The sequence below is a fragment of the Dendronephthya gigantea genome, unplaced genomic scaffold (assembly GCF_004324835.1).
Source record: "Dendronephthya gigantea isolate DGI-Jeju-01 unplaced genomic scaffold, DenGig_1.0 000035F, whole genome shotgun sequence".
Classification (NCBI taxonomy): Eukaryota; Metazoa; Cnidaria; class Anthozoa; order Malacalcyonacea; family Nephtheidae; genus Dendronephthya; species Dendronephthya gigantea.
This window is the reverse complement of record NW_021163045.1, coordinates 295616-321718: the sequence shown is the minus strand read 5'-3', so window position 1 is coordinate 321718 and position 26103 is coordinate 295616. Positions and strand designations below refer to the sequence as shown.

General features: G+C 35.9%; 4 protein-coding genes across 4 annotated transcripts; 3 read left to right on the top strand and 1 right to left on the bottom strand.

Moving 5' to 3' along the window:
- The first annotated feature begins 136 nt into the window (after positions 1–136).
- On the top strand, positions 137–4648 carry LOC114525823 (integumentary mucin C.1-like). Its single transcript, XM_028547267.1, has 5 exons — positions 137–287; positions 1552–1689; positions 2643–2780; positions 3601–3738; positions 4507–4648. The coding sequence occupies exons 1-5, from the start codon at positions 200–202 to the stop codon at positions 4512–4514; spliced, it is 510 nt and encodes a 169-aa protein (XP_028403068.1). The 5' UTR covers positions 137–199; the 3' UTR covers positions 4515–4648.
- Positions 4649–6688: 2040 nt separating this feature from the next.
- Positions 6689–9650, top strand: LOC114525820. Its single transcript, XM_028547265.1, has 3 exons — positions 6689–6989; positions 8696–8881; positions 8969–9650. Exons 1-3 carry the CDS (start codon positions 6773–6775, stop codon positions 9481–9483), a joined length of 918 nt encoding a protein of 305 aa, XP_028403066.1. The 5' UTR covers positions 6689–6772; the 3' UTR covers positions 9484–9650.
- Positions 9651–12226: 2576 nt separating this feature from the next.
- Positions 12227–15223, top strand: LOC114525591. The gene is made up of 3 exons (XM_028546976.1): positions 12227–12437; positions 14310–14495; positions 14588–15223. Exons 1-3 carry the CDS (start codon positions 12227–12229, stop codon positions 15184–15186), a joined length of 996 nt encoding a protein of 331 aa, XP_028402777.1. The 3' UTR covers positions 15187–15223.
- A 4548-nt stretch (positions 15224–19771) lies between these two features.
- On the bottom strand, positions 19772–25813 carry LOC114525807 (polypeptide N-acetylgalactosaminyltransferase 10-like). The gene is made up of 8 exons (XM_028547241.1): positions 25369–25813; positions 24608–24774; positions 23734–24106; positions 23295–23412; positions 22559–22882; positions 21973–22071; positions 21158–21295; positions 19772–20434 (listed from the first exon to the last, which is right to left on the bottom strand). The coding sequence occupies exons 1-8, from the start codon at positions 25740–25742 to the stop codon at positions 20300–20302; spliced, it is 1728 nt and encodes a 575-aa protein (XP_028403042.1). The 5' UTR covers positions 25743–25813; the 3' UTR covers positions 19772–20299.
- Between the last annotated feature and the right edge of the window lie 290 nt (positions 25814–26103).

Sequence of the window (26103 nt, the reverse complement as noted above, 5' to 3'; positions counted from 1 at the left end):
AGCATATTCCATAAATTGTATTAGTATGAAGTCGATCTGAATGAAATTGATTAATTGTGTAAATTCGACTGCATTTCCGTACTTAGCTAATCACATGAGCTAGTTAAAGAGTATTAAATTTCACGATCTACGCTCGGGTCAAGTCTGATTTTGATTATTATAACAAAAATCGCGAAAGTTTAACAAAAAATCGTCCCAGATGCTCAAGATATTCGTGGTCGCCGCTGCTTTTTGTGGTGTTTTGACAAGCATCCGACAGGTAAATGCTGGTACTAAGGAAACGGATGGTAAGCAGCAGTGTGATATTTCTGGTTTAAATATTTCCATGGTTTGTGTTAATATTTTTATGCGAGACTATGCGACTGTGCAGACTTGTTCATAAAATCTTATTGTATTGTCTGAAAACGTTCAGACTGCGTGCAGTTTTTAATGGCTAGAATTCACGTTCGAAGAATGGGTGAATATTTTCTAAGCTTATATTATGAAAGCGCTACATGGTGCATGATTATTAAATTAGCGAGTCATAAGGCACGGTAAAGATTATAAGGGTCTGCCTTTACTCCGCAATCGTATGTTAAAGATTTAATTTATCAGTTTACACGCGTAAACATTGACAATTTAACATGGACAGTCTCCGTACGAAAATTTTATTCTGATTACATTTCGGCACTAAAGAAGAAACGCGCGATGCGCGAACAATGCTGAGACAAGTAATAAGTAATAATTTAATTAATAATATTTAGTAATTTAATCCGTTTACACTGGAGTCATCCAATATATTGGCACGGAATGGCTAAAATGGGATACCTTACCATTTCATCCGCATGCTTAGCCTTTTTATTGGTAGCCTGAACACCAATAAAATTAAATACGCCGGGTGCAAAAAGGGTTTTAGTTTGTGCAGTTGCTGGGTCATTCTTTCCGGAAAACAAGAAATTTCACGCCTTGTTTCCAGAACTCTTTTGGTTTGAATTCTATATTCTCACGCTTTGTAGCTAATCTTCGAGAGCAAAAAAGTTGCAGTGAACTCAAATAAGACTGGAACGCTCATTCTCTGACTTTCCCTCATCAATGAATGAAGCCAAGATGGCGGATCATGAAGCCCTTCTTGTAGGTATGACCCAGACCTCTGGCGCGGAAATTTCAAAGGAAAATCCTGAAAGAGGCCTGGATCATACCTACAAGAAAGGCTTCTCCGCCATCTTGGTTTCAAACTTCTGACAGATTGAGCGTTCCAGTCTTATTTGAGTTCACTGAATAGTTGTGCTTACGCCATACCTTTAGACGTCACGTCGTGTTTGCTAAATTTCGCTAATATTAAATTAATATTAATTTCGCTAATATTTTATTAGCAACAAAACGTGAGACACTGTCCCCGCCCCGCAATTTTGTATACTTTAGCAAAATCATTATATTGTACTGCAGTACAATTAATTAAATAAATGGACTTCCTCGACCAATCAAATCCAGTAACTTTAGCATGCTAATAATAATATACCATTGACAACAGCTAGACACTCTTAAGTTGAAATTCTTATTAATAAATTTCAGGTGCTATCTGTTCTGGCGTACATCCACTATCTAGAGTTGATTGTGGTTATCATGGAATTGGAGCGAAGGAATGTGAAAGTAAAGGCTGTTGTTGGGATGACAGTATCCGAAATGTAATGATGTGCTTTTACCCTGCAGGTAATATGCGTTTTTCATCTGAAGTAATTGCGAATTCTCATTGGCTGCTGTCACCTAAAGTCTTTTAATAATGTCAGTGGGGTCTTGCATGAAACAATCATATTACTAATAAACGTAACTTCTATCATATAGAATTTATAATAATTTTACATTTTTATATATATTATATATATATATATTATTATATATATATAATATATATGTATATTATAATATATATAATATATATATATATATATAGTATATATATATATATATATATATATATATATATATATATATATATATATATATATATATATAACAAATGTTCTACGATTTCTATAAACCATATATAAACCATAGGGTACATTCGCAGTTTGAGGAAACAATTAAATTTACCCTCCTTTTCAGCCTTGCACATGGAAGACTATACAACACATGATTTAACCTATAATTTCTTCTCTTTCAACATACGAGTAAGTATAGCAAAATTGGGAGAAAAGAACAGAAAATAACCCTAAAAACATGTACCAGTGAATGTAGAATAAATTAGCCGTCAAAGATTCTTCTAAAAAGCTTTTTTCAGTTTCAAAGAAAATTTTCATTGCCACTATAACGTTTTAAAACACTATTTGCTGATCGTGAATAGGATTTTTTCCTGTATTCTTTTCTGAACCAAGAAAGCTTTAAAACCTTACACATATAGGTAGACGCGATCTTAAGTTAAATAGCACTGATTAAAACAGGGGGAATCTCGTTTTAGACCAATCAGCAAGTTTGTGTACATTTCCAGTAACCCAATCAAAATGCACTATAATTTTGACTACCTCTGGTAAAAAGGAACATTATTTGCCATTTACATGAAGTATTAAAATGTAGGCATTCTGATTGGATTTGCCTGAGAGATGTAAACAAGACGAAAGAAGACGTTAAGACGAAATTCATCCTTCTGACTGATCAATACATTTTAGATCCTGCCTGCCCTAGCGTGCATCCGCTAACTAGAGTTGATTGTGGCTATCCTGGAATTAAAGCACAGGAATGTGCCAGTAAAGGTTGCTGCTGGGATGACAGTATCAAAGATGTACTATCGTGTTTCTACCCTACAGGTATAATAAACTTTGTCAGAATTTCCCCCCCCCCCCAAAAAAAGCGCATTAATTGGCGAATTCTGTTGCTTTATAGTTCCATTGCTTCGATTTGTATAATTTCCTATTCTTTTACTTTCGTGCAAAATATCAATTTCACGGAATTTTCACGTCACGATTCGTCGCAGTGCAGTGTGATATGTAACATAGACGTTAGGGTTTTATTCTTTTATCCTCCGAAATTTCATTTCTCATTTCACTAATCTATAATAAGTGGAAGTCAAATCGGTTCTGATTATAACAATGTGAGGTCTTCGGATAAAAATTTTTTTCCAAATTTCGAACGTTTCGAATTTTTTTCTATGAAAATCACTAGCTCATATTCATTCAAAGGCATAACGAACCTAAATTTTGCTAGATATTAAGACAACGAGTATAGAAGTTTAAAATGTTAACGAACCGTTGACGAATAGTTTTAGTCTTATCTACTCCGAGAAGATTTCTAAAACAAAAAAGAAATTCGATTCTTTATTATTAACATTTTGCTACATTATGTATGTTAAAAGTCAACTATTTTTCACTACTGAATTTATAAAGGTAAATGTAGAAATTACAGATTTTGATAACCTTTTTTACCCAGAATAATATTGAATTGAATATTGCGTCTACTTTTTACCAAGCAATCAAGCGTATAACATCGTTTCATTTTTCGTTCAAGAAAGGATTAATATTAAATGTAGTACTTTATTCCATAGTTGAAACAAATAGTAAAAACGTGTAAAATATAACATTTAGGGCGTTTGTCGCTTTGCCGTTTTGTAAAACTTATTAAATTCTCTAGGTCCCGGCTGCTCTACCGTGCATCCGCTTTCTAGAGAAATTTGTGGTCATTCTGGAATTAGAGCAGACGAATGTGCGAAGAAAGGCTGTTGTTGGGATGACAGAATCAATGGTGTGAACTTGTGCTTCCATCCTCCAGGTATAATGTGTTGAAAACCAGGAAAATTTATTGGTAATAGGCTTCACAAATGAAAGAGCATTCAAAATTGGTAAAAAAGTGGAAAAACGTGGAAAATATAGCCATTAAAATTTAGTGCAAAAGGGAGTGGTCTATTTATTTCGAGTGGAATTACACACACTTCAAATTCAGGCCAGAAACAGCTGATGGAAAAATAAGTGAACTATCAGTCCTCTGGCAGGAATCGAACCTACGTTTTTGCGTACCAGGATCTTCAATTTCCTATATGTATATATATATATATATATATATATATATATATTAATATATATATATATATATATATATATATACACCCATTTGCAAAAACGTTGGCCGCAGAAAGATAGATAGATAGATATTCGAAGTCTAATTAGAATTGCATATGATTACATTTGCATGGGATTTCAATCATATTACCCAACATATGCAATGCTAATTAGATTTGGAGTATCTATCTACATATCTATCTGCGGCCAACGTTTTTGCAAACGGGTGTATATATATATATATATATATATATATTATATATATATATATATATATATATATGTATTATATAATATATATTAATATATATATAATATAATATATATATATATAGTATATTTATATAAGTATAATATAATTATATATATATATTAATATATATATATATATATGTATATATTTATACTAAGTATATAATGAATATATATGATAAAAGTATGCCACTAGTTTCAATTAATGTTTCAACTAATTATCTTTTAGGGAAATAGAGGAAAAGATCCTGGTACGACTCACTAAAGGATTATTTTTTTAGTTAACCAAAGAAGTACTTTCTTGATACTAAAACGTGTATTTCATTTCATGTGATGTCAGTTATGTAAAACTTTATTCTGTCCTAATTAGTCTGATGTTATTTAATTTGAATGTATTAAAAATTAATGTTGCCTGTTTAAAAATTATATTTTAATCTTGTCAGAAAGAAACAGGAAAGTAAAATACCCAGTTCATCAATGTAACATTTTTTGTACGCGCGTGCTGATTGGTCGAGAAGCGTGTTACTATAACTGTAAACAGAAACACGGATATAGAAAATTTTTTTGCTGTGTTTCTACACAGTTATTGGGCGAACTCGAAATAATGGGGAAAAACTCGCCCTACGCGCGAGCTCGTTTTACCATAGGTAGCCCAACACTCGTGTTCCGCGCGTGTACACGCTACTCAGTGATTAGCATATATTAATTTATCCTAAGGTTGGCAACTTTATCACCAATTATCAATAATATATCACATACATACATGTCAAACCTCGGTAAAAGCTGAAAAACTACTACAAAATACTGCAAAACTAATAAATATAAATGAACTTGGATGTATTTTCTAAATTCCGACATAGTTTTTAGCTTCAAAATGTATTGGGAAATACGGAAATTTGTTCATTTAAAATAAAGTTTTTGAAAATATATTGTTGAAATTTTCTTGTCGATAGGCGGGATCCAATTTACTCTACATTAAGTCACCTTCGGAGAAATCCCGAGTCAATCCTATTTATCCTATTGGCCGCTGAAAAGTCGAAAAAAAATTCCGAAGATTGCTCCATGAGGGAGCAGCCAACAGGATTGACTCCGGATATCTCCGAGGGTGACGTAATGTAGAGTAAATTGGATCCCGCCTATCGACAAGAAAATTTCAACAATATATTTTCAAAAACTTTATTTTAAATGAACAAATTTCCGTATTTCTCAATACATTTTGAAGCTAAAAATTATGTCGGAAATTTAGAAAATATATCCAAGTTCATTTATATTTATTAATTTTGCAGTATTTTGTGGTAGTTTTTCAGTTTTTATCGAAGTTTGACATGTATGTATGTGATATATTATTGATAATTGGTGATAAAGTTGCCAACCTTAGGATAAATTAATATATGCTAATCACTGAGTAGCGTGTACGCGCGCGGAACACGAGTGTTGGGCTACCTATGGTTTTACCACTCATTATTTCTCGCCTCAAGTGTCAAATGTCTCAAAATTGTGTTACATCAATTGACATCTCTTTCTATTGGACAATTCAGTTCAAAGTGTATAAATTATAGCCTGAATACTCTTCGATTACCTAAACACCTTGGTTATTGCATTTGGAATAAAATCCATCAAACGTAGTTTCTCACTTCTTCCCCTTTGATTCTTTCTTAAAGTATTCAAAACAAGCATGAGTACTTGTGTTGAAAAGATTTTGAATTGGAAGCAGGTAATCAAAGTATATTGCCATCATTTAAAAGCGACCCAACTTAAGTTGAATGTTTGTTTAACATTATTCCAACGATGAATACTCATGAACTTCAACAGGCTTTTCTCATGATGACGCCTAAAGCGGAAAGACTGATGTTACACGCGGTTTCATTGGCGCGTTACTTTCGTGGACCAACAAAACTTCATGTAACATTTGGCTTTCAGGGTTATTGTGAGAAAATTTCTGAGAGAAAGGCCTATTTGGTTTCGAATTTTTAGGTTTGCACCACGGTTTAACGGTTGACCAGAGCCGTAGCTAGACCACTTAATTGGGGGGGGGGGGTGTATATTCATATATTCATGTTTACATACCATAGGAACAATAGCATACAAAAGAAATCATTCGGGCAAAAAACGAATATATGAATACGCATCCCCCTAATTAAGCTTCTAGCTATGGCCCTGTCCATGACTAAACCTTTAGAGCATACATTTGAAATTTGTTACTTCATCTAAAATACACGTATACTTCATCTAAAATACAAGAACCAGATGTTTTTGTTCACCTAATAACAGCAATAAAATGCTGATAAGTCACTGGGTCAAGGTGAAATTATATATATGCGCGTTCTGTATACAGAGGAATTAAATTACGTAGTTTCAGCTTTAGAGAGTTCCCTTCGGTAGTGGCCTGGTATCTAGGAGTATTGATTATTCGGTATGACTCGGTATAAAATCGTACATCGTCGAATCGCCAATCGTTTCTGTTGTAGAATCCCACAATTTTGAAGTATACTGTAATGATCATGCTGCGAAACGTGTTATTTTTCAACTTGCTTTTGTACGTAACTGCTTATGTTGCGCTGGCTGCGCCGTGCGAAGACATTAGCGGTCGTTGGGTCAGCAAATTGGGAGCAGTGTTGGAAATAGATCATTCGGCAAACGGAGTTTTGATTGGAAAATATTACCCAGCAGCAAGTTCATCTCATGACAAACTTCGTGGTTATGATATAGTTGGTAGGTTGTGTTACCTAAAATTGTATTATCAGTCCCTTTTCTTGGCTATGCGCCTTCTATAAACTTAATGTTGTAAAATCTTCAATAGAGATCTCATAATTTACGACGTCAAATTGCGTGTATATTTGGACGCCTATATAAGCTAGCGCTATTCTGTATATTGCGACGACAACAGAAGGCTACTTTATGTTTAAAATGCCTCTGAAATAAACATTTTCATTTCAAAATCTTGTAGTGCTCAGCGCACATAAGACGAGTTTAAAAAAGCGCAAGCTCCAAAAATGAATTCAGCAGAAGTTATCGAGGGTTAAACATGCAATTTTTGGCTTTTTGGCTTCAAAATATTTATAGTTCTGTCTGCGCGCGTCTGAAAGGCGTCATATTACTTCCTGTTAAAGTAAGGAACAGAACGCATTTGATGCGATAATCTCTGTCTTGCATACATGAGCAAGATACCATATACCTACAACTGTGTATATATAACGAAGTTAGGTGAATTATATTCCTACTGAGGGCGAAAGTCTATCTGGAAGTCTATAGAGGACAACTGTTGAAAGGCCTTCGCTGGCCTTCAAAAAACTTTTTTCGGATTGCATGTCATAATAATATAAGCTATATAGATTATATTACGCCGCAGCTCTAAGACATTTAAAGGTTCATTGAGTGACTTATAATATATTAAACTGCATTAAACCAGTGGGGGAATCGAATCAAAAGTAAACTTATAGAGCTCTTTTAGTCTATATACATTTTAGCATAATATTAACCAATGATGAATATTGTCAAGGCCAGGCTATATTCATCATTGGTCTGGCCAGAGAGAATTGAAAAAACAACCATGGCTTACTTGACTAAGTAATTTTATGGTAGTTTTTACATCAATTTTGTCACATTTTGCAACTGTATTACGCCGATGCACTCTACTCTGCGCGAGACCAGATCTGACCAGGAAAATTTTAACTTCATCATCAATAGAAATCTCACTGCATTTTAAATAACATAACCTGGTATGATAATCGAAAGCACTATTGACCTTTGTGTTGTAGCCTGCGTGCAGTCTCTACAGGAATAATTTCTTGTAAACAGGAAATCATTTCTGTAGAGACTGCAAGCAGGCTAGCCAGAGTCAGCTCTCTAGAAGAACTTCGTCGGGTCTTTTCATTTATTTCATCGTCGTACAGTTTATAATTATATATACTGAGAATCAGAGAGTCTGCACGAGAAGACTGGGAATGGCAAGTCTCTGGACCATAACTTGCCAACATACTACAGTTTAGATTGAAAATTAGAATTTTATATCATCAAATTTAAAATCTACGTGGTTGAAAGTACCAATTACTAAAATTCATTTCATAGACGAAACATAAATGTAAATATTTTATTGGCTAGCGTATATCGTATTTATTCTTTTGCAACATCTTCAAAGTGCACTGTCTCTGCATTTACACTCGTGTTTCATCAAGAACACAAGATATCTATCTTCGGAATCTGTTTTATTTTGTATATGGCAGTAAGTACTACCAAAATGATCGAGTTTTGCGATTGGCTTTTGTAACGATAGTCAACAGTGTTTATGATTCGTTCTTTTAAAAATAGTTTAACGTGATTTACTGTCATCACGATTATCATCAACCAATAGCTGTTCGTATAGGTAAGAAAAGACCCAAATAATCAATATGGTTTTTATTTGAATTTCATCTCTCTAGGAACACTACCATACAACAAGTCTGGATCCTCTTTTGGATTTTCTGTCAACTTGCAAGATGGCAGTTCAACAACGGTGTGGACTGGTCAATGTTTGATGTGCAATGGCAAAGAATCATTAGAGACATCTTGGCTTATGAAATCTTATGTTCATTCTTGTATCGACAAGTGGAAGTCGACACAAATAGGTGGGTTTATGGTGCTTGTTTAATGTTAATACGAGGCCAAACCATGACGGCATACTGTATAATATTACCATATTTGTTTATGAACAGGAAAAGATGTCTTCGAACGAAAATCTACATCAGTAAATATTCCTAAAGGAGATTTAAAAACAGCACCAGAAGAATTCGCAGGACAAACGTGCAACCTGAATGGTACCTGGTATAATGATTTTGGCTCCGAAATTATTTTGCAGCAATCAAAAAGCGGAATAATAACAGGAGAATTTCGAACTGCAGTTGAAGTGAAAAAAGGCAGCGCTGGTGAGACCCACGCGCTTGTGTACGGCTCTGGCGTATATCGACGACCCAACACAACATTTTCATTGGTTATTGTTTGGAGAGACGGTGCATCAGTAGCAGGCTGGGTGGGAGAATGTAATCTTTGTACGAACAACGCTGCAAGCCTTCAAATGAACTGGTTGCTAAGAAGTAAAGTTGACAACTGCAATGATGAATGGAAGTCGACAAGGTATGGTGAGAATACTTTCACACGTCACGAACAAAAGCCAGGACCAAGAAAGGCGCTTGGTACAAATACGCCAAATCGTGGGATGGTGGAGATCTGAACCTTGTAAATGACTTAACTTTTACTTCCTTCATTCATAAATAGAAAATATACACATAGGTCTACCTGAGTACTCACTATTTCGATTTACTACCTTGATTTGCAAACTAGCAGTAATATAATTTTGCATAAATATTACTCAATCGTAACCAGACAGTGATGAACAATTATGCAACTTTCAGAAATAAACTTAATAAATTGTATTCCGTAAACAATTAAAAGACAGGGGTTCCTTATGTCGTAATTGCTGTGCAATTTTGTTATGGACTATTTGTTGCGAAATTCATAAAATTATTTAGGCTATTAGAGGAGACTGTAGCTTGTAATAGTCCTCGACAGCCTAAAGTTGTTAGAATAGTCTTGGTTCAGCATGCTCTAAGTGGAAGTCAAGTGTGTTCGGCGTATAGGTTCTATTCATAACAAGTTTTTAGAAGAGATTTTGCCCAAACTTCGCATTTTTCGAATTTTTCTCATCAAAATCAGTAGTTCATATTCATTTAAAGGCACAGCAAACCTAAATTTGTTAGATATTCAAACAGCACCTCGTACTTCAAAAAGTATACAAATTTAAAATGTAAACAAACCGTTTGTTTAGATACGGACTTGACATTGACATATAACAATTTTTAAAGCTTCAGTGCATGTTAGCCTCCCACAAACCTATCTTTCCCAATCTGTTGTTTTTTGCCTGGATTTCGTTAATTTTTTTATTTAGGACAATTTCTGTCATGACTGTGACCACTACTTCATGGCTTTGGAAGATATTAGCATACAATTGTTTGAATAAGTGTCCGTAGTTGTTTCCCGTCAAATTTATAGGTGAAGGGGGTTTTGCCGTGTGCATTGAGCACTTGAGGTTCCCATGTGGGATGCCAATCAATTTGAAGGGGCCACGTTTGGGATGTAAATGAGGAATACACAACCACAAAACAAATTTCTTAAAGGCCTATTTAGACTACACGATAAGTTGTGTGCAATTATCATTTTGACGAATGTAAAAGAGTGCCTATGCTCCAATCTTCATTCAATTTTATTCAGGTTGGAATTTAAAGTGTCACGTTTGTACGAGTGTTCATACGTTCACATACGCCAGGGTACGAATTGTATACGACAAATCGCATAGTGTAAATGGGCCTTAATGCAAGATATCGCCCACGCTCAAGCTCCACAAGTGATAGCACTATGTTCACTGTGTCTTACATGTGTCGATAAAGAGTTCTTCTATTCAGCCAAATGTTTAACAATGAGTTGCCATTATAGGCAATGATGTAACAGTTTATACACGTATACGACACGATATATTTTTTGCATAATAACGGCAGCCATATATTCATGTTGTGGGCCGAGGCTACTGCTTTTATCATTCAATACACTATATCACTTACCATAAATACAACTTATCATACAATTCTGCGTGCTTTAGGTGCATGTAGTACGGTTCATACAATGGTATATAATGTGAGTTGGAGCCTATTGATGCTGTATTTTCACAACAAGGCATTTGCATAGTCAGTTCTAAGGGAACGAACGGAAAGAATGCTGTCCATTACAACCAAGAACAAGAAAAAATAAATGTCTTAGCGAAACCCGGACAGTGAAGAAATGGATTTCCAAGACGTTGTCCCGACCACTTCAACTCAGAAGTCTCAAATTCGTCGAATACTGAAGAAAAAATGCGTAAATAACACAACTTTTGAGGAAACGCAAGAAAGCCTAGTGAGCACGAATAAAATATCCAAACTTCAGAAAAAATGCATGGTAGATATTTTATAAAATAACATGTACATATCGTGTATTCTGATTGGTCGAAGTATCGACAAATCAGAATTTAATTCGCTGATGGAAATCAAACTTGGAAGACTACCTTGTTGTTTTATTTTATAAGATAATTACTTAATGGTGTACCGTGATTGGATGGCCTGATCCAAACACCTGGGTATTTCGCGCGCTTTTCTTAACTCTCGCAACATTCAGGCCATGCAAACACGGAAACCATTAAAGTGCTTATATCAACCTCAGGGAAATAACCTACTTAGATAGATTAGACGATTTTAAGAACATTTGCAATATATTTGATAAGGCGAAAAGTTGATCTTCTGGTACTTTTCGGGCTTCAAAGATGGCTTTTTTCGTGTTTGACTGCGAGGTGCTGTGACTTGGTACTAATTGCGTTTTTTCACCGGACGAGACGTACATTGGAGAAGACGCTAATTTTGTAAACAAGAAACACGCTTTTAAATAAAACAAGAAACACGCTGTAAAAAACATACCCTTTGATTTACATTCCAACCGACACTTGACACTCTTAACACACATTCCACACGTGACCTACTGTCCACATGATTGATGATCCCTGTTCACATGATCGACATTTCCAATCCATACATCTTACATGTACATATCAATGTCAATGATTTTTGCCTACTTGCACGCTAATGATTCCTGCGCACGTAAATCATGATTCCTGCCTGGTTGGAACAATTGCGCCGAAATCCCCCTTTCTTGCTATAGCCACTGGCTTGCAATTTAAAATTTTATTTCAAGTGATCATATCCACATTGTAATATGCAGCAAGGTCTTCCTCCTGACCAGTGCCTCGCTCGTGCTATATAGTGGATATTTACTTCCGGTAATGCTGTAAGGCCAGGTATCGAGTCGACTCGGTATAAAATCGTATGTCGACGAGCCGCCCATCATAATTTCTGTTAAACCGTCAAACAAGTTTGAAGAATATTGAGAGCATTATGCTATCAAACGTGTTACTTCTCCACTTTCTTTTACATGTAACTCCTTATGTTGCGCTAGCTGGACCATGCGAAGACATAGGCGGTAATTGGATGAGCAAGTTAGGAGCAAAGTTAGAGATTACACATTCAGCAAACGGGGTTTTGAGTGGAAAATATTACAAACCAACCGATTCGTCGCGTGGTGACTCTGGTGCTCATGAAATAGTTGGTAAGTTCCATCATTAATATAGAATTTTCAGTCCCTTCTCTCATTAATAAGAATCTTCTCCAAACTTTATATTAAAACATGTTAACTATTATAGAGATCCAAGGAGGACTAGATCTTAGGATCCATGCCTGAATTCCTGTAAAATGTGTTTAAACGTCTCCAAACCATACAAAACTACGAATGCCTTGATGATTATACTAAAATTCCGTTGAGAAGGTTACAACTTAAGGTTATACAACTCTTTCGTGCGTGCACGCACGCATGAGAAACGCCCATGGCCAGTGAAGAGCGATTACAACTAGCCGCTGTACAACGCGCTTCTGCTTATATATCAGTGGGAAGGAAGCGCCTACACAAAGATAATGCTCAAATCCCAATGTCTCGACTTATCTGAACATGGATTTCAGATCGCACACATTTAGAAGCATAGCAACCCAATTACAATATTGTGCTTGATATGAAACACACGTCAGTTCAAATGTCAATAAGGCGCGCTTGTTTATTACACGACTGACCGTAAAGTGAAAAGCAGCTTTGTAATAAGTAGAATAAATATTTAGTTTCCCATGAGAGTTTTGGACGTCGTTTCTTCCGTTTTCAAAGCAGAATATAACAGATTCTCATTATATAAAAAACTGATGCTTTTATATTTATATTTCCGCATAGCTGTTGTAAGTGGTGAAGGTGTCCAAGAGACAAGTGAATGAATATTTAATCTAATGCATTCATTGTTTCCTTGGAGAGTTGAAATGCGTAGTAATTATGTGGGAGACGACCATATTTTAGGGACCATTTGACTAAGCTGGTGTCGCAAAAAACTGAAACTATTGTTTGGCACTGCTACTTTAAACGCAAGTCGAACGGGAATTTCTTTAATATTTATTGGTAATATATTCTATAGAAAAGATTAAGTTTAACTTATAAGTAAAATATATAAAAATACATGCATTCCAATTATTTTCTTAGTTCATACTATGAATCAAACTAAACTTAAACATAAACAAAAATACTAATCAAACTACAAACATACATGCAAACAGATAAAGTTCAGTACTTGAAGGGTGGATCCCCGTAGGACTTTGTCTACTACAACTATTTCCAAATCAACTGTTCGTTCTGTCTCGCACTCGGCACTTGTCCTGACGCTTAACTGATTAGCATGCAGTCACTCATACAGTATCTTTTATGAACTTAATAACTAACAAACTAGATATATTACATTAAAATGAATTTGATTATGACGGAATGTTGCTGGTTATTCAAACCAACTATTGAAATCACATATTGTTAGAATTTGATTAAATTATGCGGAACGCAAGAGTGCATATGAAATTGAAATTAAACTCACGGATGCGTATAATACAATGAAATCCGTAGTTATGTGCTATCTTATTTTAAACATTTAAAAATGTTTCAAATTCAAAAGCAAATAAAAATTGATTGCGTTTTGAATACAGGGCGTGGCCCCGAGGGTTTACTTTGTTTAATTCTATTCTTTCAAGAGTGACGATATTTTGATTTTTTCATTCAAAGCCGCCATCTTGAATATTAATGATATACCACTATAGCGATGATTTAAATCTACTAAATCATGTATTACGACGAAATCTGACATTATTCTATAGCGTCTATTGCTAATTCGCATAGCATGGCAAGACAAAATATCCCGCCAAGATATCGAGCTTCATAAGTAGGATTTCACCACAAAAAAAACCCCAAACTTTAAATCGCGGCAAATCTGCATGTGAATAAGCATGACTATTTTCATCCACCTTCTAGAGTGGCTGCATCTCGAGTGCAACTTCAATTTCGATCTATATACGGTTCTTGAAACAGATAATCAATATGGATTATATTTGTCATTTTTTGTAGGAACATTACCATACAACAAGCCAGGAGCTTCTTTTGCATTCTCCGTCAACTGGCAAAATGGCAGTTCAACAACGGTGTGGACTGGTCAATGTTTGATGTGTGATGGCAAAGAATCATTAGAGACATCTTGGCTCTTGAAATCTTATGTTCATTCTTGTATTGACAAGTGGAAGTCGACACAAATAGGTTGGTTTATGGTGATGTTCAACTTTCATACTAGGCATGCTGTAGAATATTACCATATACTGACCATTCACAATGTTCTTTTTATTAAATAGGGAAAGATGTCTTTGAACGAAAACCTACATCAGTGAGAACTTCCAAAGAAAATTCAAAGTCAACACCTGGGGAATTTACAGGACGAAAGTGCAACCTGAATGGTACTTGGTATAATGATCTTGGCTCTGAGATTATTTTGAACCAAACAGAGAATGGGATAATAAAAGGTGAATTTCGAACTGCAGTTGAACGAAAAAAAGGTAGTGCTGGTAAGAGCCACTCGCTCGTGTATGGCTTTGGTACATATGGAAAACCCAATACAACATTTTCATTGGTTGTTATTTGGAGAAGCGGTGCATCAGTAACGGGCTGGGTGGGAGAATGTCATTTTTGTACAAACAACACGGCAATGCTTCAAATGAACTGGTTACTAAGGAGTAAAGTTGACAACTGCAATGATGTCTGGCGTTCGACATACTATGGCGAGAATACTTTCACACGTCACGAACAGAAACCAGGTCCAAGAAAATCTCTTGGTACACATACGCCAAACCGTGATGGTGAAGATGCTGATGAAGATATTGGTGGTTCATCCAGTCTGATGCTTTCAAACATTTTGTTTGTCGCAGTTCTACTTTCAATGTGGATTGCCAAATAATAAAAGCATGCACATTGTGTTTCAAACTGTTATACTAGACAAGTACAGTTTAAACGTTAACCATAAATACAAAATATCTTAAATTCGTATATATCTGATTAATCTGACTTGCGTAGATAATATTTGTATAAATATACACCTTGAACTCAACTTGGGCCCACAACTACTAATTAGCTGTTGCTGTGTCACTCCAAAAATTTGTCGTGTTATTTTGTGAAGCGCGTGTAGACTTTATACGTTGTGAAATGGTGGCAAAATTAATTGAATAAAAAAGTAAAATACTTGTGTTAGAAATATGTTGGCTGTTGTCATGCCTGGTATTATTAATTGGAGTTTGTGTGTTTTTTTAAGTTGTAGAGACACTTTTTATATACTGTACTAATCACTTGTAATGCGTTTCATGACTCGTATTGCTAAAGTATTATTGCTGAACGTCATTTAATAGAACGCAATTATTTTAGAAAGTATTCTTTAAAATATTACAAATATCTTGTTCTCTTTCACGAAATAGTGTACTTGACTTTAAAACTGAGTGACCAATATAGTGACTTGACTTTCCGGTTCAGTTTCATACAGAATAACAAAAACCATACAAAAACCTCATAAGGTAGGAATTTTTGTCTAAGAGTCAAGCACTTGGACCTTTGAAATGCCAAATCTCAAAGATACCAATATATTCAGAAATTTCCATGATAGATTTCCACAACAAAACATCTTCATAACCTCGCTTTTTCAAGTGACTTTTAACAATTGCACTTCATTTAGTGCAATTGTCATGACAAATGACACGCGCATTCTTGTCACGGTGGGTGAAAATCATAATATATGTATCACTTTCAACTTATAATATAGAATTTGAAACGTTTGGACGCTTCTTGGCTATAGTGAAGGTCTTTGTTTCTCACTTTTAAATGGAAAAATGGAATAAGTATAAATGAACCAAAACTGACTCATTTGTCAGTTGTATTCCTGGACTGAACCGCATTTCACAATTACAATTCCTTCTTTAGGACTAGGGAGAGGATTCTGAATGAATGCGCTGAATGTATTTCTCAGGTATATTTTATTATACCATAATACCCGAGGGTACAAATTCCGTCGAGAATTGAATTACAACAGGGCATTGTGACAGTGTTGTATTCTGAATACTACCCAGTCTGGACGGCACCCTAGTAAAATACGCATGTGCGCGCGCAGTCTCAGATATCGCGTTTTCCTCTGCTGATTGTATGCACTATATTCCCAAAAGAAAACCGTCCAAGATTACCTTACGTACCTCGTTTGCTCAAATTCCCGCTTTTTTTTTAAACCAATGAAATCACTGCTTCGCCATTTGAAGTGAAACCAGTAGAGGCAAATCGTATTCCACATCGTCACATTTTATCAAAACGCGGAAAATTTAGCAAAATTTATTTCCTGAGTTGTTTTCCACCAAAAAATGCACGGGCTAGGAAATAAACATATCAAAGCTTTCAGTCAGATGTCTTTTGTGTTTTTTTTTACATTTTTGATGTTTTTCGTCGATAGTTTTGAGTAAGCTGATCCATAATAAAATTAAGTTGCAAACCTTATCACAACATACTAGTCTGAATGTCGGGCGTGTGTCATAAACGGTGGCATTGCAACAGAGTACGTTTCAAAATGACCGCCAAGTTATGTTTGAGTCCGTTTTTCTCAAAGGTTTACACTAATTCGTTGTGCACACCTCAAGAAATGCCCCCCCCCCGTGTAGATGCGCGCGCAAGGGTTAAGGACGAACAGGTAATACGTCGATACGAACAGTTTGGATGCGTGGAAACTAACGTAACTTCTGGTGCTCTACAGTGTTCAAGGCTTCCACAACTTATTTGCATATGACTGCCCTCATAGGGAGGGGGGTGGGGGGGGGGGTGCCAATGATAAAAAAAAAAAAATTGAAAAGAATGATAATATATTAGGTATTAAAGCAGATCCCTCCCTCCCTTGTGATTACCAATTGCAAGGAAATTTCCTTGCATTGTGGAAGCCCTGACAGTGCTACCTATGATGTCAGAGGGGGGGGTCTACTTGGGTTAAGTTTGCCACCTCAAGATAATTGTTTGCTTGCTTTGGTGAGGGGATCCTGCATGAATGTATTTTAAGTATTTTTAGTATCTCAGTCTATCACTAAATATATAAAATAAATTCCTTATATGCAGTTCCGAACAATGCATTTTTAATCTTACTCTAAGACTATATCTACATACTGAGGTCAGAAGAGGTCAAAAGAACTTGCAGCTAGCCTTGAGATATGAAATGTTGTGCAATGTGGAAATAGGAGTATGATTATACTGCATGGAAACATTCTAAATTGGGAGTGTTCTACCAAATTATAACAAAGGAGAGACTTCTTTGATATGCATAACCTGATAAAATTTTAAAATAGGATCCTTTCTTTTCAATCTAACTTTCATTTCAGTAGACACTGAAAATTTTGGATGTTTAGGAGCACAGGCAAGTTGCCAGTCATACTTGTGTGGTGTGTAGTATGTAAAGGGTGTTAGAATGTCTATTTGTTTGACTATTACAACAACATGCAACTTAGATTGTTATACAGCCTCAGATAAGAACCTGAACTTTCAATACAACAAAATAATTGTAATTAGAAACTCATTTTTGTACAGAATTCTTAAATCTGAGATGATGTTTAAATTTACACCAAACCTGCACCCCCTCTTCTCAATGAGGCATGCACAACCTCACCCCCCTCCCACTGGGAGCAAAACGGCCGGTAAACACTGGCAAAAACTATGAAGTATTATCAAAACGAAAGTTCTAATACGAGATTATCAAAATGAGTTTTAAACGTAAACAACAATAAAAATAAAATCTCGGCAATTGTATTGGCAGTATGGCCGTTTACGAAGCTGGGCAGTATGCGAAATTTGGGCAGAATTCTACACTGTAGTTTAATATTTTACCTTGAAATATGTAGAGCTTCTCTTGTCTTTTAGGCACAGTATATTCTGTAGAACAAGACGTCTGTTGATAACCCCGGCTATTTGTCTGTAATGGCAAAGCTTCGAAAGAAATTTGGAAAACCTTTATACTGGGAATATAAACCGTTACAATCATTGCTGCATTGTATCTGCGCATAACACAGTCCAGGTGATCTAAAATGGCGGGAAAGGACTGGGACGAACAAAAGTTCTGAACGCTCTGGGATAATCCAAACCAGGTCGGAACTCCTGGCTATAAATCTATGTATTGTATTACAGCATTCTATACGGCGTGAACGGCCAATCAGGACAATTCTGATTTCGATTAATATAACTCAGAGCCTTTGTTTCCTCGCAAGAGAAAATCGCGGGCTCGGGGATGGCTAGGCCGTTCACAACGCGCGGTGACGCCCTACCCTCAATGACGTTTGTGTGACAATTACTAATATACTCAGAAATGTGACGCTCACACCACTGTTCTAATAGTAGACTGTTAGGCCTGGGGCTTCCCCCCACATATCTGATTTGTTGATGTCAAATCCACAAGGCAAAATTGTTTCGTGTTTGTTTTTGTTTCCAAAAACGGCACTAGAAAACTCGTTTTTATTTAAAAAAAAAGCGCGCAGCTGACCAGCGCAGTCAAATCTCCTATGTTTTGTCAGAGACATTACATACACAGTAATCATATATTAGTTGTTCTATTCATTAATTTCCAATTACATACAAATTTAAATATATATTCTAGCTCTTTTAATTGTTTTCAGGCTGAATTAATTGAAAAAGTTAAGATTCGATAAAAAAAAGACAGACTTTGATTCAACAGACAACAAAAATCCTGCTAAATATTATACAAAATTGACATTTTTTAAATTAAGGGCTGCTTTCCACTTACGCGTTTTTCATACGCACGTAAAAGTCTTAATCGTTATATATGTCATACTTTAAAAAGCTAGGTGAGTAAATCGAAAGAAATTAGTTTTTCGCATATTTTAGTGTGAATTTGTTGACCCAAGTGTTATAAAATAAAAGATGAAGCATTTAGAGTTTTTCTTGGGTGAAAAAAACGCGTAAGTGGAAACGTGGTGGAAAGCAGCCTTAAGAGTTCAGAAAGTACCCTATTTTCCTTCGAAAATACTCTCCGGTGCATGAAATGTGCATGTATAAAACTCTTTATTTATTTAATCTTTAAACCTACCTAAAAAGACTTTTACCTAAGGCTCCAAGGGCAAAGCATACGTTTACACGTACATGAAGTGCTATACACTTATGCTGCATATTCATGACAAATGTTGGTAGTTAAAGCGGAAGTCGTATATCGAATTAAATGCTCATAAAGAATGGCATTTAATTTTTTTTTCGACAGCTCAAACGGCTCCGAAGTTATCGTGGTTTGATTGCAAAAATCCCTTGTCTGGCTCTACATTCGAATCTGAATGTGGAGCCAGGAATGTGAAAATAGAGCCAATTAGCTCATCTTTCAAGTTCGTAGGTAAACAAACTTTTAGTTTACATTGTGCACTTTAAAACTTTTTTTCTATACTTTTAAAACGATGCACTGCGACTGGGTGAATATCTAACACTATTTTAGTACTTAGGTTCGCCACGCATCCAAATTAATATGAACTAGAGCTCATTTTCAGAACTAACTCAAACCATGCGAAATTTGGGCAATCTTACATCAGGGGGGGGATCTCTGTTGTTGTTCACAAAGTTATGAGCAGAATCCATACGCAGAAGGGGCTTGCTTGACTTCCACTTTAAATATCATCAACGTCTAATTAAAAAATCGAGACCAAAAAAATCTGTGTGCATCTAAATGGTAGATAAGTTATTGATGCAAATAAGGCACTAATACAGACGTAATCGAAACAACTGCAAGAAGGCTGCTGCGAGCTTCACAAAATCGAGACCAGTCATATTTTACTCGAGGCTAAACTGTAAATTTGAAAATTAACCTATTCTAAAGCCCTAATTCCACGGGCTAAATTTTCAAGCGAAATGCGAAATATTTCGCCTGCTTCTTTTGAATTGTAAAAAGTGAAGCAGAATTAATTTTATTTAAGTGTTCGAAATTCAAAAGAAACAGGTGAAAGATTTCGCATTTCGCCGAGAAAAAGCGCCCGTGGAATTAGGCGCTAACGCACTGACTTGAACTATCAGCTTTTCAACTTTGCAAGGTTTAGTTCCCAAATTTGCTCTGGTTTACCATTGCAATTATCTAAAACAGGACCATTGCCATTTACACCTACGGAGACGCACATGCCGGATACTTTATGTAATATAGTCTTTGCCTAGAAGAAAAATTCAAGAGTTTAAAACCCTCACAGTTTAAAACTATAAGAAAAAACACACACAGATAGACTCAGTAAAATAAAGACTTTTAATAAACGTTTAACACACGGATAAACGTTTATTGAGGACTGAACATTGCACGAATAAACGTTTATTGAGGACTGAACATTGCACGAATAAACGTTTATAGGACTGAACATTTCTATTTGAACTTAAATCAACTTCAGCAAATAAATTGTTACAAGATATAAATTCAGATATTAATCGAGCTATACAGTTTTCAGTTTTTCTATTTGCGTATTGTTAAATATTTGATCCACATAATGAATCTATTGGGTAATCCTAGCTGAATTACCAGCTGAAAACGGTTTCAACACAACAAAGTCAGGTCCCTGTCTATGCAGCCTCGTATCCAGGCGCTTGATTGGAAAACGTAAACGCATTAAGCCAATCGCGAGGGTTCTTAGGTTTCGCACAGATCTCTATATTGTAACTGAATACGATTATAAAGTTACCTGGATACAAGGTGATATATAAAAGGAAATTTAAAATTTGAACTCTTCATACGGTATTTTATCCAAATTATTAGTTGCTGGCGAGTAAGGTCAAGGTTACACCGAAATTTCAGAGCGATTAAAGAAACCAGCGTTAACCAGCGGTATCCAGCGCTATCCAGCTTTCGTACAACCGGCCCCTGGTTTTTACGGGAATAATAGACGTACCTCTGTATAATGGAATTCTTGGTTTCCTTGCATTTCGTGACATCTGTAGAGAGAAATCTTGGATCCGGCCTCGTAGTTAGGGCCATCAAGACAGTCTTCGGTATTACGCAGTTCGTAAATATAGCTGTACTGAAATTTCTGAAAAATGTATAAAAAACAAGCTCCTGGTCAAATGTTTGCGCAATGCGAATTGAATATAGCTTTAGTTATAGCAGTGTAGTTTAGTTATAGCTATGCCGAATTGTTCGTGCAGTTTGAGGTAGAGAACTTAACGAATACTGGACCTATAATTCCTCCTGGGGAGGTTCTTGTTAGGGGGTATATTACAAAAAATTCTTTCTTCAATTTGGATAACATTAAGATCTGTTTTCACATTACTAGGCAAGTTATTTTGAGTAAAAAGAGTTGTATGAATGCGCAGTTACCGTATTCGAAAACAGCAAACACACCTTATGATGGAAAATGGCGTAATTTCTTAAGAAAGATGACTAACCAAATTTTAAAACTGTGATGATAGAATTGCTTTTATTTAGCTTAAAAAATGTTTGCCTAAATGCCGAATTAGAACAATCAAAATTGGTACAATAATAATAGCTTGGCAAACTATTAAAACAAAACTTCTACGAGCTAACTCGCAAAAACTGTCGCTAGTATATCCTTAAGAGTTAAGAGTCAGTCAGTTTGTATAGTCTTCGAACCTACGCCATTCGACTTCTGCCCGAGGACAGATAGTTCATAGTTCACACCTTTTTTCCTCAACTCTTCCTGGATTGAATTTCAGATGTGTATCAGTATGATTATCACTATTCACAAACCTGTGACCAGCTGTACGATAAACAAGTTGATAATCCCATCTCTGAACCAGGTTTCCTTCCTCTTGTATCAAGACACAAGTTGGAATTTGGATTTCGAATCTAAACAGATGGCATTCGAATTAACAGATGGCATACTCAGGTGATTACAAAAAAATTCTCGATGTTGATTAGTTGCGCTAACTCGAATCACCTAATGCATTCTTAAAAATGGCGCCCAGCCGTTAAAGTTAGCAAAGAAATGAATAGTAGAGCGAACATCTCGTATTAATCTAGTTTAATCCCAACTAATGTGTTGTTAGTTGATTCAGGGTCAGGCTAATTACTGAATTGACTGGCTTGATTTTAAATTCAAAGAGGCGTTATTATTAACCCCATTGGTTGTGGATTTCCTAAGAATATTTTTATATAAAAATCTACCAATGAGACGAAAAATTATAGAGATGTAGTAATTCATTCTGTTTTACCCTGGATCCGCCACTGTGCGTTTTTAAAAAAGGGGAAAGTTGTTTATCAGAGTTTATCCTTAGTACTCTTTTGGCCCGTCCCCCAACGTAATTTGGGATTCCTAATATAATTAAAAACTTACCAAACCCGACCCACGAAGTGGTTCATAGTTTTGCCTGACGGTATCGTTCAGAACGTTCTGCATGTACCACTTGAAACTGTGGCATTTTAGTCTCTTCCGAAGCGCAAGTCGATCGCTGATGTCGCCATAATTCCTAACTTCCTTCAACTCGGGTCTTCGTTCGTACAGCCATTCTTTGTAATCGTCCATCCAAACTTCGGCGACTCTTCGAAAGTTGATCACAACCGCGTTTGATTTGGGGTACGAATATGGCACGTTTCTTCTGTAGACATGGCCGACCCTTGAGCACGGCATGTTTGCCATCCTGCCACCACACATCCAAATCTTAAAACATAAGGTTTACAGTAAAAACACATTACAAAATATAATGCGAAGTTGCTGTGACCTAGGTGCCGAGTAGTATGTGTGTTCAATTTCAGACTGAGGACTTTCAGATTCAGGTCAGGGGTAAGGGGGGGGGGGGTAAATTATGACATTATAAATCTAGTTGCTGAGCCCGCATTTCCAAAAGCACCAGTCAGCGGTTGCTCTACGCAATTTTTGTTCATGTTCAGGTTTAACTTCCACTGCCACTCCACTGTACTTTTAAGGGAACATGGACCAATCAAAAGCGGTAACTCATCAGATTAACCAATCACAAGCGCGATAGATCAGTGAGAGGCAGCGGTAGTTGTAGAATTAAGTCTAATCTGAACTTTGCAACTATTTATAAGAACCAACAGCATACAGGACTAACCTTAAAGGACAACTCATATTGTTCCCCTCCCCATACTTCCATGCCTGGGTCATACTGACCAAGTTTATTGAAAAATTGTCTACTTATAGCAAAGAGACCACCAGCCATTACAGGCGACCTAAAATACAATGTAATTGTTTTATAAAATGAGAATAATATTAAGGTACAGTCTAGTAAGTTTCATTTCTATAAGTGAAATAAAAGGCCCTTTAAATTTCTGTTTAAAAAGCCTGATCCAAACATGGGCTTCGACCATGCAATCAGAAAACGTGTTTTCCTTAAAATAGGCCCTAGCTGAGTTATTATAGTTGACATGTTATGTTTTGAATGCCCCTTAGGGATCCAAACTTACAGGTGCATGGGGGAACACAAGTCATGTAGTTTGAGTATAGTATTAAACCATATGTCCTTTTACCAAGGGTTTCGACAAACTACTTACCAGACCTCTTCCGTCTCATCTTTTCTTCTATTCATTTGTTCCTTAGTTAATTCTCTTTCCTTATAATCAAATCTCCAATTGAAAGTACCCCGAATAAAGGAACCCATTGGCTTGTACTGAAAAGTATCATGATCAATGAAGTCTATGATAGGGCATGTTACAACATGTTCATCTTCTGAAATTGGTGCCAACAATGGGGGTAGCCAGCCCTGGTTCACCTCACAATGTGAATCCAAGACGATAACCACATCGCCCCTTGCATTGGATGCCCCAAGCATTCTTGCTCGGATCAAACCAAGCCTCTCTTTGGATCTTAACAAACGAACTTTATTCAACTTAGCGACATGTGACTGTAGTTCGTTCTTTAAATGATCTAAATATGAGAATTTGAAGTAAGATATGGGTGGGGAAGGCAATAAGAGGTGGGGGGACAAAATAAGAGGTAGAGGGAAGATTAATTGTCCAGGCCAAAGGTAAAGCCCCACAATAATTTATTCTGTTCAATTAATTTAATTCTAAGTTTGCAAAATTGCTTATGAGGAATGATGTTTCCCAGGTTCAATGCAAGGTTATCCAAAGTACAAAGTTTGGCCATATTGTAGACAAAGTACCTATTCAAGATTTTTAAGGTACAATTGTGCAATTAGTTATCCATTACTAAATAAAATCCAGGAATCAACAGATAACTGGTCCTTTTATGCAATAATGCATAATATGCATCAGTAATTACATTATATATACACTTGCATGCAGATATTCAAGAAAGGCATGCTTCAGTTTTTAACTAGTTTTGCTATCGATTTGGGAGGAAAATAACTGTCTTCAAAGAGCAAGATGTCCTGGGATCACATAGAAAATATTTAAGCTTAATAACCTTTGTCACTAAAATCATCAACCAGAACAATTTCCTTTAGCATAGACGGTGGTGATCTGTTCAAAACACTGTTTACAGTTCTCATTAATGTTGACCATCCTTCATTATGGAATATCACAACAACTGATGCTTTTAGCAAATATCTTTCATATTTGGAAGACTTGCAACTGAAATAAAAGCATTGGATTGGCAAAAGATCATACAGAATACTATGAATTGTGGAGTCGGCATAGTTTTGCACTCACAGTACCCATGTAAATATGTGGACTGTAGCAATGAAGACAACCTAAACAGCCTAAGGAGTAAGGACAATGTTAAGGACCTTTTAAGGACCTGTCATATGACAGCCTAGTATCAAATAACAGGAGAACAAGGAAATAGACCCTTCACCTCATAATCATTGAATGTGAAAATCTTTGTGTAACATAAAAAAACCAAAAATGTCTATTGTTAATTGTTAAAACTAAAAGTAAATAATGCTTGGATGACATATCAACCCTGAGTCAAAAGCCCAAAATGATTAACAAAACAATTCAGTTGAACCTAAGATGAGTCTAAACAACTAGCCAGGACAAACTATGTTCAGTGTCTGAAGTGATATTTTGACCCAAATATACTTTAATTAGGTATATATGCATTAATAGATTAAATGGCATATTTTAAATTTTAATACTGACATCAAACATAAACGACTTCTTAAATGAAACCCCGTTAATAGCATATAAATTTACACTTCATATTATTGGTAATAAAATACTCACGCAGGTGGTCTCGTGTCTGGGATTGTTCTGTTCAAAGAAATCTTATCGCTAACAAACTGATTAAAACCATAGTCACGATAAGCTTCATCTCTCTTATTAACATCCTCAGAACTCGTTTCTACCGGATGCCCTCCTTCGCCAGGTTGACCATCTCTTTCGTGCTCTTTTAAGGCTTTCTCGGGTACCCAGAATTCGTCCACAAAAAGTTTCTCCGCGGGGCGATGTCGATGGTTGTGTTTGTGAACGAGTTGGTTAACATTTTCAACGGGTTCTATGTGGCGTACTTCCTCTTTTGAATACAAGATGTACAGTAATATGGCTATGGTGAAAAAAGCAACATTCCGTAATATTCTACGAGGTTGCAACCTGGCCATTTATATTAAGCCATCAATTTGGTGAAAGAAAAAATAAACAAAAACAAACTCTTCAAAAACATTTCAAAGTTCAAAATCTTGAAAATTTGAGTGATCTGTGTCCGCAATCAGAAACATATCAATCAGCGGTATTGCATATGGAATACTTTATGTAAATAATTCAAAATCTTTCAAAACTGTAGCTTGACCAATCGCAATGAACTAACAATTCTCGCGGAAAGCCTGGATTTTGATTGGCGCTAATTTTGATTGGCATTTTTGAAAAACTAACGAGCCAAACAAACTTCGTGTAACATAAAATCTTCCGCGTTTGACGTCACCATGAGTAAGGAATATAACCATGATATTAACCCTGGGGAAG

Excerpts from the sequence above, each read along its gene's own strand:
- LOC114525823 (XM_028547267.1), top strand. The coding sequence starts at position 200 with ATGCTCAAGATATTCGTGGTCGCCGCTGCTTTTTGTGGTGTTTTGACA. Across the intron at positions 288-1,551 it reads TGGTACTAAGGAAACGGATG|GTGCTATCTGTTCTGGCGTA; the intron begins GTAAGCAGCAGT and ends AATAAATTTCAG. Across the intron at positions 2,781-3,600 it reads ATCGTGTTTCTACCCTACAG|GTCCCGGCTGCTCTACCGTG; the intron begins GTATAATAAACT and ends TAAATTCTCTAG.
- LOC114525820 (XM_028547265.1), top strand. The coding sequence starts at position 6,773 with ATGATCATGCTGCGAAACGTGTTATTTTTCAACTTGCTTTTGTACGTA. Across the intron at positions 6,990-8,695 it reads TCGTGGTTATGATATAGTTG|GAACACTACCATACAACAAG; the intron begins GTAGGTTGTGTT and ends TCATCTCTCTAG. Across the intron at positions 8,882-8,968 it reads GTGGAAGTCGACACAAATAG|GAAAAGATGTCTTCGAACGA; the intron begins GTGGGTTTATGG and ends GTTTATGAACAG.
- LOC114525591 (XM_028546976.1), top strand. The coding sequence starts at position 12,227 with ATGCTATCAAACGTGTTACTTCTCCACTTTCTTTTACATGTAACTCCT. Across the intron at positions 12,438-14,309 it reads TGGTGCTCATGAAATAGTTG|GAACATTACCATACAACAAG; the intron begins GTAAGTTCCATC and ends CATTTTTTGTAG. Across the intron at positions 14,496-14,587 it reads GTGGAAGTCGACACAAATAG|GGAAAGATGTCTTTGAACGA; the intron begins GTTGGTTTATGG and ends TTTATTAAATAG.
- LOC114525807 (XM_028547241.1), bottom strand. The coding sequence starts at position 25,742 with ATGGCCAGGTTGCAACCTCGTAGAATATTACGGAATGTTGCTTTTTTC. Across the intron at positions 23,413-23,733 it reads GATGAGACGGAAGAGGTCTG|GTCGCCTGTAATGGCTGGTG; the intron begins GTAAGTAGTTTG and ends ATTGTATTTTAG. Across the intron at positions 20,435-21,157 it reads AAGAATTCCATTATACAGAG|GCAAAGACTATATTACATAA; the intron begins GTACGTCTATTA and ends TTTTTCTTCTAG.